The sequence below is a fragment of the Haliaeetus albicilla genome, chromosome 11, assembly GCF_947461875.1.
Source record: "Haliaeetus albicilla chromosome 11, bHalAlb1.1, whole genome shotgun sequence".
NCBI lineage: Eukaryota > Metazoa > Chordata > Aves > Accipitriformes > Accipitridae > Haliaeetus > Haliaeetus albicilla.
The window spans coordinates 24,846,718-24,866,963 of NC_091493.1; the positions used below are offsets into that span (position 1 = coordinate 24,846,718).

The 20,246-nt window shown below is 35.0% G+C and overlaps 1 protein-coding gene across 2 annotated transcripts in view; it reads right to left on the reverse strand.

The window, feature by feature from the left end:
• Window positions 1-20,246, reverse strand: part of LOC104318002 (adhesion G protein-coupled receptor A3) — a 316,671-nt gene that overhangs the window by 112,664 nt on the left and 183,761 nt on the right. For both annotated transcript variants that reach the window (XM_069796696.1, XM_069796695.1), the window contains exon 12: window positions 17,691-17,906. In XM_069796696.1, coding sequence (XP_069652797.1) covers window positions 17,691-17,906 — 216 coding nt within the window. The remainder of the gene's footprint in view (window positions 1-17,690; window positions 17,907-20,246) is intronic.

Here is a 20,246-nt window from a genome sequence, read left to right on the forward strand (position 1 = left end):
CTCAGCATCAATCTGTTTTCAAAGCACTTGACAAAACCAGTTAAAACTTACACATTTATCTATTTTACATGCATTATCCAGTACATGTACAGTTTTAAAAGCATACACACATTGCTGAGTAGAATGCTAATAAAGATATTGCTGTGTTCAGAGCTAATTTGATTCTTTCTCTCAAAGTTACAGGTCATTTCTTGTAATACCTGACCTGTATGCTTTCAACATTTTAATAACTTTGTCAATGTTATACTGACCTTTGCCAATATCTTATATTACGCTACCTGTGAAATGGAACTCATGACAAGATTTTGTCCCTAACAACATGAATTAGGTTTTCATTGTATTAAAAAAAATAAATAACAGCATAGATACTAAGTATAATGCAGGCTTCCCTAATATCCTGCTTCTTGAAAATCGAGATCAGAATCACCAGATAGCGCAACATATTCTGTCACCTGAGAAACCTTTGTAGACTTCTTTGAAGTCAAAGAAAAACATGGAAGTGTTTGGCCAATACATTTGTCCAAAAGCTTCCCCCCAAACATGTTTGCTAATTGCTTCATCAAGTAGGTGCATAAGCTGCCATTATTATTGCTGTGACAAATGTCATTTGGAATCTTTGTAAGAAACCTTACGTAAAGTGAGGGATGTAAGAATCTCCATCAATAGTCATAAAGATTTAAAACTTTAGGTACACCTGGATAAAGATACACAGAGAGAAGTCATGTACATCAGTTATCACCATTAACTAAGTTTTTCTGAGTTACTCTGTACTGGAGAGTGGTTGTAAAGAGCAGTGACTATATGAAATTACTCTGTCCAAGTACCAAAACCTCGAGATTCAGTGGTGGCTTCAAGGTGGGGTTAGCTGTGACTTTTGGAGTCTAAGGCTGCTGCTCTAAAATTACTTTTTAGAGGGACCTACCAGTTCTCAGCTATTTTATTTGGGGACCTCAGGGAAATGGTTAGGTGACACGAAAAGTCCTCTGCAGAGATTTACAGCTGCAGAGGCAACTGTGTATTACCCTGTTGCTGTTGCTACCATCCCTTGTCAAGCTAAGTGCCTCTGCTCAGTTAAGATGAGTCTTCATGTTCATAAATGCTTTTCCAACAATGACATTTTATTCTGATTGTGGGCTAAGTAAACATCCAATACAAGAAAAAAGCCAAACTGCCTTTTTTTTTTCTCCTCCAGCAAACAGACATCTTTTTAATTTTACCAAATACAATTATGATAAACAGTCTGCCTACTATTTTGTATAGTATTATATTTGTATTATATTTTTCTTGGAGAATCATGGGAAGTCTATTCAAACAATTAAAACTTATTGAAACAATTCAGCAAAAGCTTTTATATTTATCACATCTAAATTTCCAATTGGATTTTTTTAGATTTTAATTGAAAAATCCCACATTCAAAACAATTCTAACTTTGGGCAATCATGACTATCAATTTTTATAGTTACTGAAAATATAATTCTTTTATCAAACTTTCAGTTTGTATTACAAAAAAATATCAGAAAAATCCTGTAATGTAGACCTTTCAAATACTTCTCCATCTAAGGGAGCCACACAACTCTCAATAGGTGACATTCTGACTATATATGATAATAAACCACCAATTTCTTGAAAACCAGAAACCTTACCAGAACCATCTTTATCATGAGGTTTTCTGCCTGTTATAGAATGGCAGTCACCTTATATGCAGAGCATAAGCATCACAAGCAGCTGAAGGGCAAGATGTTCCTGACGGCTTCTTTTGCCAAGAGAAGAGAAAGAAAAAAATTCAAAACTAGCCCAGAAGAACTAAATATTAGTTTAAGTGATAAGCATTAGTACATTATTGGAAAAAGAAACAAATTACCTGACTAGTTTCTAATGCATTGCCTTCCTCTAGAGAAAACAGAATGAATGCAAAAATAAATCCTAAAAAAAAGGACATAATAAACATCACAGTAAAGGAAAGAGAAATAGAAGTGTCACAGAAGAGGTTGAAAAAGTAGTGAAAGAGAAATGTGTGAAAACAGTTCTGATTATCTTAATTTGTAGTGATTATTCTAGATTTTCTCAATCATTAAGCAAATTCCTCTTGGCCAAGGCCTTAGGTCTGACTTAAGTTCTAAGGAATTCTTAGGCAAGGATAAAAAACGAGTCATAGAATATTTTTCAAAAAGACTAACTCTTAAAACATTGCAAGAAGTAGCATTTAAAAAAGAAAGAGGATGGCATTGTGACCTGATGTCAGAACACATGGATTTCATAGAGTAGCTGGTCTTAAAACAAACTGTAACTCCTTCATATAAGATTCTTCTCTTACTATGGATTTGTGTGTATCCAATGCTCTGGGAAGTCAATCAGGAAAGATGACCTGTCCATCCTATGGCAATAAACCCTGAAGCAAGATTTACTATGGTAATGCTCCTGCACTTTGTCATGGATTGGGTAGCAGGTACAGCTCCAATAGAATCACTATTCTCTCTGTTCCTATTCTACAAATCTCACAACCTGGAGGAATACAACAAATTCCAACAAGTTTGTCTGAATACAGTTAGATATGATGAACCTGAAAATGCAGACACTTCTTTCAAACAGTCTGAGATTTATGCCTCTTTACAAAGCATAGCCACATAGCCAGCAAAGCTTTCTGTGATTAGGCAGGAAGGAGCAGGATTTATTCCAACTAATAATAGTCTAACTGAATCAGCTCTAAACATTTATCTTGCTGCTTAAGGGTTATAATGTGCTTGTAGTACAAAATAAGTACTTAGGAGCCAACACTTTAGGAAAATATAAACAGATATAAGATGACAAAAGCAGCTAGATATCTTGACATGCGCTGTCAGCAGCTTTATGAAAATTTTATGTACCTGAGGCTCCTCACTGTTAAGTTTTCCTTCATTCAGCTCGGTAGACTTACGTGTTTGTTTAGTCTCCAGAGATAAATTTGGAGGAATTAATATGTATTTTTATTAAATTTTATGCTGTGCTCTGCCTGGGTTGGCTGTTCAACCCTGTCATGTGACATCACTCCAGTAAATTTATACTTACTGCATTTTCATTTTATTGCTGTTTATAGATAATAAAAAAATAAAGGAATCATTTCTTCCATCCTTTCTTTTTTTTTTTTTTTAATTTATTTTTGTTTAAGAGTGCAAGGGACAGTAAAATAATTGCTAACAAAGCTACTATTATATAACAGCATGAAACTGTTTATAAAGACATCTCAAAGATGTTATGGTCAAGCAAATCACCCTGAGCATGTGTTTAGACTCTGAAACCTTCCTGGCAATTTCTGAGCATTGTGTTTTGCAAACATCCATTTCAGCTGTACTATAGCTTTGAGACCTATACCGATGCCATGTGATCAAAAGTGTACAGCATTTTTCTGTATGTAGTTCCACAGTTAAAATGATCTACCTTATTTCTTATTGGGATAATGAGAGGTCAGTCAGTCCTCCTGCATGGCTTAACAAGGTGAAATGGAGAAAGAGGAAGAGGAAAAATGTCTATGTTTTCAAGAGTGATTAAGCAAACAAAGACAAAGTTGTTCTACATGGCAGAAGTATTATAGAATGAGCCTCTTACACTCCACAGGAAATTTTTGGGGAAAAGCTGGAGAGTGTACATGTGTTGAGAATGTATGCAAGGGACAATCAAGAAAAGTTAGAGCAAGTTATTAAAAGTCTTATTTGAAAGTAAATGAATAAACTGTACTAGACATTTCTGTTGATACTTTCCTTCATAACTAAGTGGCCTTAATTCAATTTAGCTGAATTCATTTCCAAATTAATTCAATTCAGCTGAACTGAATTAAAACTACTTTGATTCTGGATAAGGGTGCCTACTTAGGGCTTCACTTAACACTTTCAAAATTCATTCAGATTAATCTTCCCCAGTGTCTGCATGTAGACAAAGCCCTTGAACTGATTACAAAGGGAAATGAAGAAATGACACATGGAGTGCCATTAGAAACTGTTATTTCTAAAATAATCTCTTCAGCAACTCAGAATTTACTAATTTTTAATGCATTGTTTCAATATATACATATTGAAACCTACAGAGGAGATAACGCTTGTGCTCTCTCAAGCCCTCTCAACTGTTAAGTAAAATGGAGTTGGTACCACTATTTCTTTGCAAATCAATGTGGTGTGCTTTCACACCTGCACAGGAGAATGTACCAGCAATGCTAATGACACAACATGAGAAAAAGAGTGCTGGCACTACAAAAGTTTTCCTACACTTTTTTCTTCTTCATAGTTGTGTGAAGACATCACCATAGCTGTATGTGAAATCTGTAGCGTGTTCCCTTCTTGCACTGATGATATTTAATTTAGTGTCCTAAAGTTGTGAACCTCACTCCAGTACTTGTTCACTGAGCTGAATAAACATCTCCTCCCTGACTCTTCAGGTTATATAACAACTTCACATGACACATCCGCACATTTTGCCTACAGAAGGTATATTTCTTTTTTTGATTCTCCTACCCTTAGCTCAGTTGCAGAAGACCCATTTCACTTTAAAGGAAGCTTATCCTCAGAGCCTAATAATTATTAAAAACTTCCATTATTTGGACTGAAATATAAGGCCAACCAATTTTACTATTGTACCACTTTCAAGGACACTGTGAAATTAGCAAATACATGGTAGCTCATATCAACTGTATACACGTTCCTGAAAACAGAAGGCATATTGTAAAGAAAATCATCACCATCTAGATACCTTACTCTTCCTTGTGGTAATAGTATTTTAGAAGAAGTAGGATTGCCAGGGCATGTCTACTACATAAGCAACTACTGCTAGCATAAGCTTGAACAAATACATTACCATCTATCAAGGATGAGCAAATAATTAGGAAAAGCAACTGGTTACCCGCTCACACTTATAGTGTCTCAGTACTTACTGAATTATCTTGCTTTCACTGATGATTTAAGTTTGACATATATTAAAGCATCCCTGAACCCAATGCTAAGGGAAAAAGATAACCTTTTAGAGTTTTTAAAATGAAGATATAAAGTAGTACCCTAGTGACTTTATGTTTGCCTTTTTTTTTTTTTTTTTTTTTAAAGCGATAACAAGCTGGGTAAGATATTTCCAGGAATTCACAGATCATTAGCCAAAAAAAATAGACTCCTTTTTCAGTGCAGTGTTTCCATTGGGATTACACAACAGTAAATCAGGCCCAAATAGTATGGCAGTAGGTTTTCTGAGTATTTATTGCAGATAGTCAGCTATCAATAGATTTTAACATTCACTGCTAGTTTTCAATTATGTCTAGAGCGATGTTCCACACTTTAATGAATCGCCAAGAAAGAAAACACTGAGAACCACTGTAGCAAGAAGTACCCAGTGAGTCTGATCCTCTTCGAAAGTTCCTTCCTTAAAGAAACTCTAGCAATTGCACTGCAGAGGAAAACTTAATGCTGAAGCTTGATCTGCCATTTGATTTGATTTGCTATTTGACAGAATTAAACTAAACTCTAAAAGTAAGATGCACTTTATTTCAAATACACTACATACATTCTGACATATACTCCTGTTAGACATTTACTTACTACAGACTTCCTTTAAATTAGACATGAAATTTCTGAAAAGGAAGGATTAAAATATAGATGCCAAATCAATCAAGTACACTGAAAGCCCACAGAGACTGAAAACCATTGTTCTGGTGAACAGGAGCTGTTAATAAAATAGTTTGGAGTGCATATGTAATCCTACATTATGTGGAAATTAAGAATGTACACATTTAAATTATCAGTACCACTTCAATAGTATATTTCATGTTCTGTGGCATTTCTGTAGATGACTGCTGTCATCAGAAGTGCAGTGATAAAGGCTGAAGAAACATGACATAGCTGTAAATAACTCTTCAGTTCAATGAGTCTGATAATTATATGCAACTTTGATAGACCATATTTAGTAAGAGTTTCAAATCTGTTAGACACTTTACACAGTACTGATCAAAGTGAGCTTATGAAATACAGGAGGCTTTCTATAATATCATGTCACGGAACTGTGATTTTTTTTTTTTTTTTTTTAAAGTGTCAAGTCCTAAACTTACTCTTTTTCTTTTAGAGTAGCAGCATATGCTGGTCAGTGAAGCATACACTACACAGCTGTTACATCTACTGTATGACCTGTACATATTGATTTAGCCATTGTGTTTTTCAATTCTGGTTCATCAGACTTTTGGACTGAGGGGCTTTAATCTAAATTCAGCAAAAGAATACAATTCAGTGTTATCTTGTCTATCCATAATTCATAGCCTCCAGCCAGTTTTGATCTAAAACAATTGGCCAACTTTTCTTTTTTTTTTTCCCTTTTAAACAGTAATGTAGGATGTATGAAAAAATTCAGTACAAGGATTAATGGCAGAAAACCTCCAGGACTGCAGTTTGATAATGTATGAATATATAGTTGCATGGACACAGAGAGGATGTTAACAGATGTGGACTTTTTAACAATCATCATCACTCCTCAGGTTTTTATATTTGCATTCATGGTATGTTAAGAAAGAGAATTATTTCTACATCTATGAACAAATGTAATATAATTTAGTGAATAAATAAAAACAAACATGGTACTGTAAAACTTAATGTATTAAGATGTCTCAAAACATCAGATCTTTTTTTTTTCCAAAGAAGGAACCCATTTCTTGTATTGACAATCTTCTGGATACAGTGTGTTGTTGAGGAAATCCATAAGGCATACAAAGATGGATATAAAAGTGAAGTACCACTGCATTTCCTTTTCTCTGTATATTTTTCTCCCAAAGCATCTAGCCTATTAGACTCCTACTAGAGGCAGGAAACAAGGTTAAACTGAGCTTCGGACTGACCCTTCACGGCTCTGCTTATGTCCCTAAATTCAATACTTTTCACTAACATTTGAAAGAACATTAGATTCAAGTTTCTTACTGAAGTACTGAGCCTTTCTACTATTGTAAGTACAATTGCAACTTCTGATTAGTATTTTTTTAAAATTACTTTTTAGTCACTCATTGATACTAGTAGAAGAAAGTGGTACAAGGCCTGGATGAAGTGGCATTTAAAACCATTTGTTTTCCTCAAGTTCATTAAGAAATCTAATTGTCTGTATTTTGTCATGAAGTTCTCAGAAACAAAGCAAAGCTACATATGAGTTTCACTCCCTAAAAAAAAAAGATTGTGAAGCAAATTAACTTCACTTAGAATGACTGTCTGTGTATAAAGTCATACAATGAATATTTAGAATTCCTTTCTCTGTAAAACAGAGCATAAGTGCTTCATTAAAAACTAATCTGGCATTAAAACCAGTAAATTCCTTCATTGATGATTTGGAAACTCAATTAACACCTGTAAGTTCCTTCACTGACAGTTTGGGAGTACAATAACAATAATTTAGAATAATGAATTAATTCTTATGTAGAACTATGGAACTTTGAAGATGTGATTTTTATAACTCACAGTCAGGAATTTATGCTATGATAACATCTGTACTTTTGTAAGTCTGTATGTACTATGTTGAATAACAGTTCAACTAATTTATGACCTTTCCTTGATATATTGAATATATATTATGCCAACTATACATAAATCAATAATGCAGGAAGAGTTCCCAGTATGAACATGAATCCACATATCAACATTCATTTAGTTAAAAATCAATTTCTCACTGAGATGGGCTCAAGAAATACTATGCACATCTTTGTGAGATGCCCACTGGGACAGTAGTCATGTATGCCTACATCCTGTTTTAAATGTGTAACACATGACATTCAGTCTAAAATGGCAGACAAGAATGAACAATTACAGTCTCAGTCAACTCTCCTAATAACACAAGTCTTGTCATAAAGTTTTGTGGTTTTTTTTTTTAAACAAATAAACAACTCTCTCCTCCCCCATCACCTAATCTCTCACTCTTCTCACACTCCCCAACAATATACAGTTTAACAGAGCAGAGAATGATCTTATGAGGACTGAAAACCCAGCAAACTGATTCTACTCAGTTAAATATTTTTCCCATTTCTTTCCCTCACTCTTTTCTACTTCATTTTCCCCTCTGTATTTTTTTTGAGGCGACATTCCCAAAGTTCAGAAAATAGATTAAACTCAAATAGCTTACGGGCGCCATAAACACATAGTATTACTTGTCCATGTGTGCACTATTCCTTCCAGAATAACTGTTGCTAAGTCCATATACATAGAAACCAGGACTCCAGTCCTCAAAATCATGAAACTTGCTTAAAAAATCCATAATGAAATTATTTATATACATGCAGGTGTATGTGCATGTGTGCTTTAGATGCGCACGTTTACCATTCTTTTCATACAGTAGAGAATGCCAGAGCTTTACCTTGATTTATAAAACAATAAAAAAAACCCTCACATCATTATTTCATCTATGTATTTTTAGTGAATATCAGTGTATTACATCAACAACTAATGAAGAAAATTTTTTACTTCACAAAATTTGATATCTGTTTTTAGACTGACAAGTTGGAACATGCCAAGTACTTCCAGATTCACCATGATACAGAACATCTTTCAAGTTCCACAAAGTGATAACAGTCAAGGATATAAGGAAATATTGAATCCTTTAACCCCAAAAAGAAACTTGACAGATTTCTACTAGTATCTCCATGCTTTTTTTGGAAGTAACAAAAAAATCAGGGGTGAATTCCTTCGCCCTGTTAAGCTCACCAAAACCACAGAAACAGCATTCTGCCTGATTAAATAACTTCCTCATAAACAGCAAACAACAAGGCAATATTGGCAGTAATATTTTAACTCAAATTTCACTTCCTGTGTCATGGAGACAGTTCTGAAGCATACTAGTCTTTTCACGAATCAACTCATTGGTATAGTAGTCTCTTCATAAGTCACTTTAAAAGAGGTGTCCTACATAATTGCACCCCTAGGCCTACACCGTGCTTAAAATATAGATGTAACATACCCACTTCCTGGACTGAAAACTTGCGTTCCATTGCTGACTTCCACTACATATTCAGTAATGACTATCTATCTGGCTATATATATATATATAGTGTCTGGAAAACTCCCACAACATAAAAATTATAGTGTCCTAACTACCACGTAGAAAATCACACAGACTAATTCCTCTACATCCACAAAACCAAAAACCACTCAAAAAAATCTTTGATATGTGACCCCTATACTGCTGCATTTTCCCTGAGCAGATTAGATCCTTAAGAGGAGCTCCAGCCAACACTATCACTTTTGCGAGGAAAAAGACTGTACCTTTCAGTGAGCACCCTTATGCTCTGTGGTGGGTTTGAATTCTGAACCTCCTCACCTCTGTGCCATTGGCCTTTTCCCCCTGATTATCACATACAGCTGGAGACTGGAAAGTCAGGAAACAATTAGAGTTTCTAAAAGAACCCACATTCAGAAAAAAAATTCCAGCCATATCACCTGCTAATCATCAAAGCAATCTATTTTAGTGAACTGTTTGTCATCATCAAACTATTTCTGGTCCAACTTAAGCCAACAAGAATCAAACCAACCCAATAAAAAAAAAAAAAAAAAGAATAACTTTTAAACACACTTTTACAGTTAGGAAAATTATCCATTTAGAAATTGGAAATGCCTTCTGTAACAGCAAAAATAGGTAACAATCAATTAGCTAAACAACCATGTAGTGAAAAAAGTTCTAAGAAACAAAATGTAATTATTTATTGGATGTTGAAGTATGCACTGTTAGATGGCATCAGTCTTCCTTGGTGAAAATAAAATAGACATTAGAAAGAATTTAGAGAAGAGTAGTTGAAAATATTCAACTTAGATACAATTCTATAAAAAATACAAAAAATTATTAGCTTAGTAAGAAAATTAAAGTTGGGGTATAATTCCTCAAATGTCAATGCAGAATTGGGAATTTCACCAGTACTCAGTATTCTACTTGTTCTTTATTACCTTTGTACCATTAAGTTAACTTAAAATATGTTCTAACAATTAATGTACTGTGTTATTAACTGTTACAGTATCAATGTGGTTTTGTTATGAGATTTATCTTAATTAGTGTACAAACTATTATTTAACAGCAGAATGCACATGAAGGAGTCCGATAGTTTATAACAAGGAAAGTAATCTTACAATGCCCTTTGGGAAATCCCAAAGAGAACTTTTCTGTAACAAGAGCAATGGTGCAGAAAATCAGAAGAAAACAGTCTTTTACCCAACCATTGTGGATGAGAGAGTGATAGCATATCTCAGATACATATTGACAGCATACATCAGATACATATTGACAGCATACATAAAATCAATATGATTCATGTCTGTCCAGGAACAGAAGCTTGTTTCACAAGAAAGCAAATGTGAGTTGAAATAACAGAATTTTATATCAAATACAAGTTATAATTTTCACAGTCCTTTTGTCCTTGTATTTATTCTCCTCAGGCTATTCAGATTTCGTTTAGCTTCTTCACACATACAAGTTAGAAGTCCAAACTGTACACAGCATTAAAGGAAAACCAGTTAAATAACTTTCAGTTTCAAACATAATACATGTCTCTGAAACATCAATACCATAAACCGTGAAACTCAGAAAACAATTCTGGGTGGCTGATGTTATTTGCAGAATAAGGGTTTTTTCTGCTAAATTAGAAGTGGCAAAGGGCGTGATAAAAAAAGAAGGGACATGAGCTTGTTATTACACATTAAAGTTTGTTCTAGGCACCTATGAAATGAAGTGATATATTTTTCCTACTTTCAAAAAACATAATGTATATTAATTTTTATATGTTAAAACGTATGTTAAAAAAATATAAGAACTGTAGAAACCCCTCCGTATACCTAACATAGTTGACATTTGTCACACATGCACGAATAGTATTTTGGCAGTTTCATTTTCTCAATGTTTAGAAAGACCTGCAAGAGCAGGATAGCCATCCACATTTTAAAAGACCATGGGAGCATGTGCAGAGAAAAGAAGGTATATTGAACATAGAATACCAAACTACCAATGCTGAGGCTGCCACCGTAGGCATAAATATAAAGACATTGTTTGAGAAGGAATAGTAGTAAGAGGTATGAATATACAAATGTGTGATTTGACCATTCTGGAAGAAGAAAGAGAGGGGCAGTTTGTCTTGTCTGTTTTTTGATTTTGAAATTAAACCCATCTAATCAACTGAATGACAGATACTTCAGCTTTTTCCATAGCTAGTACTCGGTGTGAAATCTAAACACACCTGCAAGCAAATTAATGCCTCCACAGAAAATACTGGTTTATATATCATATTGCTGTTATTCAAAATAAGTGGATTCTTCCCAGATCTTTTCTTAGTACTAAATGCTTTTACTTAGTTTAAATTTTGGCTGTAATAAGAGAGATACCAACAGCTACTTTTCTCTAGATATTATGTCTAAGAACAAAGAATAATATAAAAAATTCTTTTTAAATTTAAAAAATATAATGAATCTGATTATTCAGAATATTGAATAAATAGACATCTGCATAGATTCTAAATCACAATAAAACCCACTATAGGATAAAATTTAAAACTATATCTTAAAGACAAGAAACCATGTAGAATAAATATGAAGTGATGAGCAGGTAAAATATAATGAACTTTAAAATCCCTACATCACATAAGATATCCCTTTGTGACAGTACCAACAACCTACCCACAGAGAAAGAAGAAACAGAATTAGAATGGTTACTGTAAAATCATTATACAGAATTTACAGCAAAGCAAACTTTTCCATAAGTTCCCAGAGAGAATTCTCAAATTAATATCAATATCCAGTACAAGAAGAGCAAAATGCTTTGGGTGCTAAGATACACAAAGAAAAGAATAGAGAAAAGAGAAAAATGGGCAAAAATAGACAGTTCCCAAAGGAAAAGGAACAGTGCAAATTCTGATGTGTAACATGAAATGTCTTGATCTGGATGTTTAATCATAACATATTTTACAACACTTGGAGGAAAAAATATTTTGAAACCAAAATAAACTATAATATGCATACCAGCATTGAGCCCAGTGTCCCACTGTAATACGCCATACATATAAAACTGAGAAACTAACTTTTGTTTGGTGGTGTCCTGCTTCACTTGGCAGTGTTTTCTTTATTGCATGTTTTCTGCAGTTGTAAAAACCACAGATTCATCTAAAAGAAAGCAATAATCTTGTACTAATCTGTGTGATACAGACATACTCAAAGTTCATCATTGTCGTGGTTTAACCCCAGCCAGCAACTAAGCACCACGCAGCCACTCACTCACTCCCCCCCATCCCAGTGGGATGGGGGAGAAAATCGGGAAAAGAAGTAAAACTCCTGAGTTGAGATAAGAACAGTTTAATACAACAGAAAAGAAGAAACTAATAATGATAATGATAACACTAATAAAATGACAACAGCAATAATAAAAGGATTGGAATGTACAAATGATGTGCAGTGCAATTGCTCACCACCCGCCGACCAACACTCAGCTAGTCCCTGAGTGGCGATCCCCCGCCCCCACTACCCCAGTTTATACCACTAGATGTGACGTCGCATGGTATGGAATACCCTGTTGGCCAGTTTGGGTCAGGTGCCCTGGCTCTGTCCCGTGCCAACTTCTTGTGCCCCTCCAGCTTTCTCACTGGCTGGGCATGAGAAGCTGAAAAATCCTTGACTTTAGTCTAAACACTACTTAGCAACAACTGAAAACATCAGTGTTATCAACGTTCTTTGCATACTGAACTCAAAACATAGCACTGTACCAGCTACTAGGAAGACAATTAACTCTATCCCAGCTGAAACCAGGACAATCATATTTGATAAGGAAAGTGCTGTAATACTCTCTAAGAAGCCATGTGTGCTGGGAAATTAGAGGAAATCATGATGGAAATGATGATGCCAACATAATTCATGCTATATTTATGACACCTATCAATTTACTAGTTATTGCACTCTAGGAAAAAAACCCAAACAAAATCACCCCAATGATATATGGTGGCACACTGTAGTATAGCAGTATTTTGTTGGGTATGTTGGCTGGTTATTTTGTTAGTATGGTGTATGTGGTTATGGAACTTTTCAGTGTGAATCTTTTCAACAGGACACTGAAAAACATTTGTGCAATTTTTTAACGTAGAAGTGAATGAAAGAAGATCTGGATTGGGGAACATTTAGTCTGATAGATTGGACCAGAAAAATTAATCAGAAGTAGATATCTTCTGTGCAAGTTGCAGGAAGTATTTTCATTTTGTATTACACTTTAATTGGGTTCACAAATTCTATACATTAATTTGAATTCTAAATTTCCTTAGCTGATTTTATTGCCTTGAAAAATTCTGTACATATGCATCCTGAACATGGAAAAACATATCTTAAATGGATAAGCAACTCAATGAAATTAGTAACAATAAGCAGATGCTTAGATGAAAGTACTTTCCATAACCAGGTTCACAGGTGATTAGAATATACATACCATTACAAATTGCCAGTGCAAGAGGAAGGTCCCTGTTAATGAACATGTATGAGCTAAAGAGCTAGAAGAGAAGTTTTTAAATGCTGCTGTTGCTTTTATTTCACTGAAAGAGGACAAGATATTGCTCAAATCTTAGTCAAAACTAATTGTTTTTGAAAAGTACTGTAAGAAACCACTTTGGAACCTACAGCTGGGTAGCAGCACATCTTACATTCTGGCTTTGACACTTCCAGTGTAAATTGTAATTGTTATTTATATAAGAATTAGTTTTTGCATTAATGAGAAACTTAATTATTGCACACTCTACTAAGCAGCTTCCAAATGGATATAATTAATTATCTATAGAGATCCTGAACATTTCACATATAGTAGATTGTAGGAAAGGCACTTTCATTATGAGACCTATTTTCTGCACCTTCAAACTTTCCCCTTCACAATTCCTCTTTGGGTTTTTAATTCTGTGCTTTATCCTACCCTGAATGCCTTGTCACTTGGTGAAAAACTTTGTACTGTTTTTTTCTGCACTTCTGTTAACTTTTACATATGAATTTACTATTATTTATACATTATTTGTATGGTCTGACATTCAAAATTTATTTTGTGCAAGAAAAAGACTTTTCTTACATACTGATTGTATATTTTCCAGTAAGTATCTGAGACAAGAATATTTCTAAAATTGTATAATGTCTCAAAGTGGTATAAGCAATTTATCATAGGATTTTGTCAAAGCACTTTAGAATTTTTTTTTTTGGCGGTTAGCATGTCTAGTACCAATCATGGTACCAATTTAACTTTAAACATTTTATCACACAGCCATCACCCGTAATACAACCTGACAAAACAAAAGGTCAGTCTGGCTCAGAGCATATAAGAAATAAATAGAATTGAAAAGTTAAATGGAATGCATGGAGAATATTATGAGGAATTCAAATTTCAGAAGTCAGGGATTACATGTGAAAATATAGATTACTGGAATTTTGAAACTTAACTTCCTAATTCATTCGTGTGTCAGAAAATTAAAGAGAGGAAAAGACTTTTTATTTGACAAGTGTTTTCAGTGAAGCTGAAACTATAAATTATGTTAATAAAATACTTTGTTAAAATCCAAGCATGAATACTGAATCTACAGTCCCCTATAAACTACACACTTGATTATGATAGTAAAGGAGGTTTAAAGATTCATTTTATGTTGAAGTAATTTTAGTGAGCCAGAGGAAGGGTTAACTGTATAGCTGATTATCTTTGCACACTGGAATTAGTTTACAGGATTAGGCTGGAACAGAGATTAGGTTCAAAGTATGCTTCAGGTCTGATATAGAATGGGAACCAAACACTGGATTCATACTGAATGGCACTAAAATTTCATAAGCTATTCTCACATTGTCTAAGTTTTAACGTTACAGCAGCCTTGTTGGTGTGTCATTGTCATGACACACAATGACTTAGACCACAGCCAGGTCATGGGACAGAATTGTGCATCAGCTGGGAAGATGCCCTTAAGCCTACGGAGATGAAAACAACCACTGTGTCAAAATACAATCCACTGTATCAAAAACTAGGAAGACATATCTGAGACTTTTTTTTTCACCCAGTAGAGTCCAGCCAGGCAGCAAAAGCTCCCTACTGACAGCAGAAATGGCATCTAAGAGAAGGAATCTTGGTCTAAATCCTACGAGAAGAAACTTTTGATCTGCAGTAGTGATAAATGATTCTTCTCAACCTTTCAGGTTGGTTACTGGCTACAGTGTTGAATTAGATTTAAAGATAAAAATTTGTGTATCCAACTGCAATAATATTTTGCTTTAGGGTATTTGGAAACACTACAAGTTAGTCTATACAAGACCTACCACATATTTGAACCGTAAGTGGATATAGGTATATTTTAACAGTTATCTCCTGAACTTCTCTAAATGGTGGATCTCTTTCAGTGCCTTTTAAATTATTTAATTTTCAAAGTTTATTCTTTTTTAACTACTTTTTTTTTTTACTTATTTATTTAAGTTTTTAATATTTCTTCCCCTTTTGGAGGCTCTCTATCCCATAAAAACAAGATCAGGTTAAATTATGTACAGATAACCACTGACTAAATTTGTATCAATTTTTTACCATTGCCAGGAAATATCACTGTGGGTAAACTACATAAGTTTCGACTGTATTATTAAGATAGTTTGTGATCATCTATTTAAGTCTTCTCCCATAAACTGCCCCTAGATTGCTTCATGAGTATTCACTTTTTTAATTTATTAGTGCAATTAGTGCAAGTCTGTTAGTAACAGACAGATGGCATAAACAATTGTTCATGCTTAGTGAGCAGATGATTTACAATATTATAAATTTGAAGAGGGCTACACTTTTTAGCACAAAAATGTATAAAGATTCTCTTTTAATAAGCTTTTTAAGGACAGCTTTTCACATTTTTATAAGTAAATTAAATTTATAATTACCATTTGTACTTAGTGATTTTAATTAGATTTTTTTCTTCTTTATGATTAAACCTATGCTAAGTAGAGAAAGAGTCTAAGAATAATGTCAGCATCTAAGATGAAGTTCTAGAGAGTCAGACATAATAATAATACTTTAAAACATAGTAACCAAACATTGGTAACCAAACCAAGCAGCTCCCACCTCCATCACAAATTCTCTATTTTCATGAACTTTGCATAGCACAATCAAGTAGGTTTACTGTTTGTCTCCATTGAGCAAATATAGAAATAATTTTGCTAGTAGATGATGATAAAGAATCTCATTTTCTGTTATGAGTTACAATTCTACAGATCATTCTATTAAAAAATGAAGAAATGCAACTCATTTCAGAATGAATTTAAGGAGTGCTCAGTCTAAAAGTTTCAGAGAGAGAGAGTCAGTAGTGTTTCCCTTCTGTATGCTGTATAAAGTCAGCTAGGTTCAAAATACATTAGGAAAGATTTACTGAGATCTTTATATTGTGACATTCTGCCAACATTTTAGAAAGGGGCTTCAAATAAATATTCTCACTTTGCATATTTGACACATGCATGCTCATAGGAGAGATAAGAAATTTGCATTTATGGTAGAACTCTTTATAACAGGAGAGACACACCAGTGCTTGACCATCAAACTTTCAAGAGATTAATATACTAGAAATGTTGGTACTCAGTTTCTGAAGAAATACAAAATATGTTGGCAGAGCTGATAAAGAAAACTTTCCAATTCATGTAATTCCATGTATATTTCTATATCAATACTACTATTCCATACATTGCAGAGTGTTCCAGGGTTGCTTCTTGCAGAAATCTTGTATCTTTTAGATCTCCAACATTTGGGTTTTGTCTTATGGATGTCAAACTCTTCTCTTTTCAGAGACAACTTTCTCTTTCTTATAAACAGACATGTTACCAGTGTCCACAGGATTAACTCCATTGCAGGAAATAAATTTAACTTAAACTTCCATTATTATGATGACTCCTTTTTACCAGAAGATCCCGAGAGCACAAACTACCATATCACTGACTGCATAGTCCATACAGAAGATTAAAATGCACCAAAGAGAAAATAACTTCAATCAAAATACTTTCAAAGTTCAATAAACTAGTAATATTGTCCAGAAAAGTATCATTTTATCATAGTAAGTATTTCAAGAAATAAGCCTATTAAACTGAGATTCATCTGAAGGATAACAAAAATTCAACTCTGCAATACTTAAATTTAATAACATGCTCAGCCAAATGCAAAATTCTATTTCCTGCTAGATCAAAATTTAATTGTTCCACTTCATTATTTGATAATAACAGTGCATTCTATTAAAAGGCTTATTTATTATTGTTTTTCTTCAGCTGCTACTCAAAAACTCAGGCATAACACTCTCGGTCTGTCTAAAGTTTAGAAGATAGAGAATGTAATATTTTTTAGTGGAAGTAAAAGTAATTTCCCTAAAAAAAATACATTTTTGCAACGTAAAATCCCCTGAGAGCACTTCACTAAAACATATATTTCCAAATTACTTTAAAGAGATTGCTTACACATAGAGAAGTTTGCAGAACTGGACCCAAGAACAAGACATTTACTCATTTCTATTCACATCCTGAATTCCACCTGATTATATTAATAGAATATCCGTTAGCACAACAAAATATGCTACACCCAATACACCAGTTTAAGGCCACTTACATGTTGAAATTATTAATCACAATGCTAACAACACATAAAATATACATTTTTCCAAGTCAGTATTCTGCTTAAAAGTACTACTGAAAGCACACTGAAATAGGTAAGTTATATTTATGATTGTACTGACTTACCCTGGTAGAAGAATTTACCAAGGAACCATTCAGATTGCCAGTGTTGCACTTGAAATTCAAATGTTGATCAGGATGGTGATTTGCTTCCCAGCTTCCTAAATCACGCACCACTGACTTGTCAGAATTTGCAGATATTTTCTGGAAGGCAGTGCAAGTCATTCCTGTGAAACTAGATGGCTTGATCATAAAGGCCTCCAGAGCAATATTATGAGATACCTGTGAAAACATTGAGAAGCAGATATGTTGCTAACACATTAAGCATAATTAAATTATTACATGTGCATTGTGTATTTACTGTATATACTTTATAAAGGATTGTGCATGCACACAATTCCATACATATTTATAAGGTAAGAAAGAATACGTAACTTATTTAAATAACTGATCTATAATTCTACAACAGCATAGTGGGTTTGCTTGAATCTTCTTTAGGAATGTATCAGTTTATATCAGTTATTATTTTATCAGTTTTGTAATTGTGTCATTATCAGCTTCAGTGCAATCAATCCTGATTTAAAGTAACACAGTTATAAACTGAACTAGCAACAGCAGTAATAGGAATTATTTAAAAAATGAACAAGGATGTGCTTTGTACCTCAGTACTGAAACAGAAAGCTTCTTAGCTATTTGGTGGATTGATCTTGTTCTATTAGAATATTGAACATGACTATATGGTTCAATGCAATACCACATTACAGGTCTTCAGCCTACCCTTTAGTGAGGTGATGTGTCTAGATGGAGATTGCAGCACAGTGCACAGATATGCATCTCAATCCTTAAACTAGTATATACATTTCAGCACAGTCCTGTGCATGAGATAAATAGCTCATGTCATAATCAGGTTGACTAGCTTACACTTGCATCACACTGATTGGACTACATGGTTTCTGCTTCCAGGCATAGATTGTTTAGTGATCTGCGAGTGTCTGTATTTTGCACATTGATTCCAATGTAAATGTACCCGAACTAAGACACAAACTATCAGGTTTATCAGAAGGCTAAATGCACAAATGTGGCAGGTTTATATTACTGTACTTTGTTTCTGTTATGCAAGCTAGCAATACAGAAGTACCTTAAATCCATTTCTTAGTTAAAATTGGTGTGAATCCTTCAGAATTTGGGGCATCTTGCTGACAAGAAATGACTTCAATGAAGAAAATAACATTAATTCATACTAATAAATGAATCTAAAGAAAATGTTTTGCATAAAAAAGTAAGGGCAGGAGTGGGGAAGCCTAACCGTGTAAAAGTCATGGTACCAGAATAAATTAAATCTTAGCATGAGGCACAGTGCATGACTTGCTGGTCCTCTTTTGAACTTATGAAATGGTTTTCAAATGCACCTTCTTCAGTCACTGATGATCCTGCATATGTCCAAAATGAAAGTACCAAAGTCTCATTAAACAATTGATAGAATCATAGAATGGTTTAGGTTGGAAAGGACCTTAAAGATCACCTAGTTCCAACCCCCCTGCCATGGGCAGGGACACCTTCCACTAGACCAGGTTGCTCAAAGCCCCATACAACCTGGCCTTGAACACTTCCAGGGATGGGGCAGCCACAACCTCTCTGGGCAACCTGTTCCAGTGCCTCACCACCCTCACAGTGAAGAGCTTCTTCCTTACATCTAATCTAAATCTACTCTCTTTCAGTTTAAAGCCATTACCCCTTGTCCTTCCACAACAGGCCCTACTAAAAAGTCCCTCTCTGGCTTTCTTGTAGGCCCCCTTTAGGTACTGGAAGGCTGCTATAAGGTCTCCTGGGAGCCTTCTCCAGGCTGAACAACCCCAACTCTCTCAGACTGTCCTCATAGGAGAGGGGCTCCAGCCCTCTGATCATCTTCATGGCCTTCCTCTGGACTTGCTCCAGCAGGTCCATGGCCTTCTTATGCTGGGGGCCCCAGAGCTGGATGCAGTACTTCAGGTGGGATCTCACCAGAGCGAAGTAGAGGGGCAGAATCACCTCCCTTGACCTGCTGGTCACGCTTCTCTTGATGCAGCCCAGGATACCTTTGGCTTTCTGGGCTGCAAACACACATTGCCGGGTTACGTTGAGCTTCTCATCAACCAACACCCCCAAGTCCTTCTCTGCAGGGCTGCTCTCAATCCACTCATTGCCCAGCCTGTATTTGTGCTTGGGATTGCCCCGACCTACATGCAGGACCTTGCCCTTGGCCTTGTTGAACTTCTTGAGGTTCACACAGGCCCACATCTCAAGTCTGTCAAGGTCCCTCTGGATGGCATTCCTTTCCTCCAGCATGCTGACCGCACCACACAGCTCGGTGTCATTGGTAAACTTGCTGAGGGTGCACTCAATCCCACTGTCCATGTCGCCAACGAAGATGTTAAACAGCACCGGTCCCAATACTGACCCCTGAGGAACACCACTTGTCACTGCCCTCCACTCGGACATCAAGCCATTGACCGCAACTCTTTGAGTGTGACCATCCAGCCAATTCCTTATCCACTGAGTGGTCCACCTGTCAAATCCATGTCTCTCCAATTTAGAGACAAGAATGTCGTGTGGGACAGCGTCAAATGCTTTGCACAGGTCCAG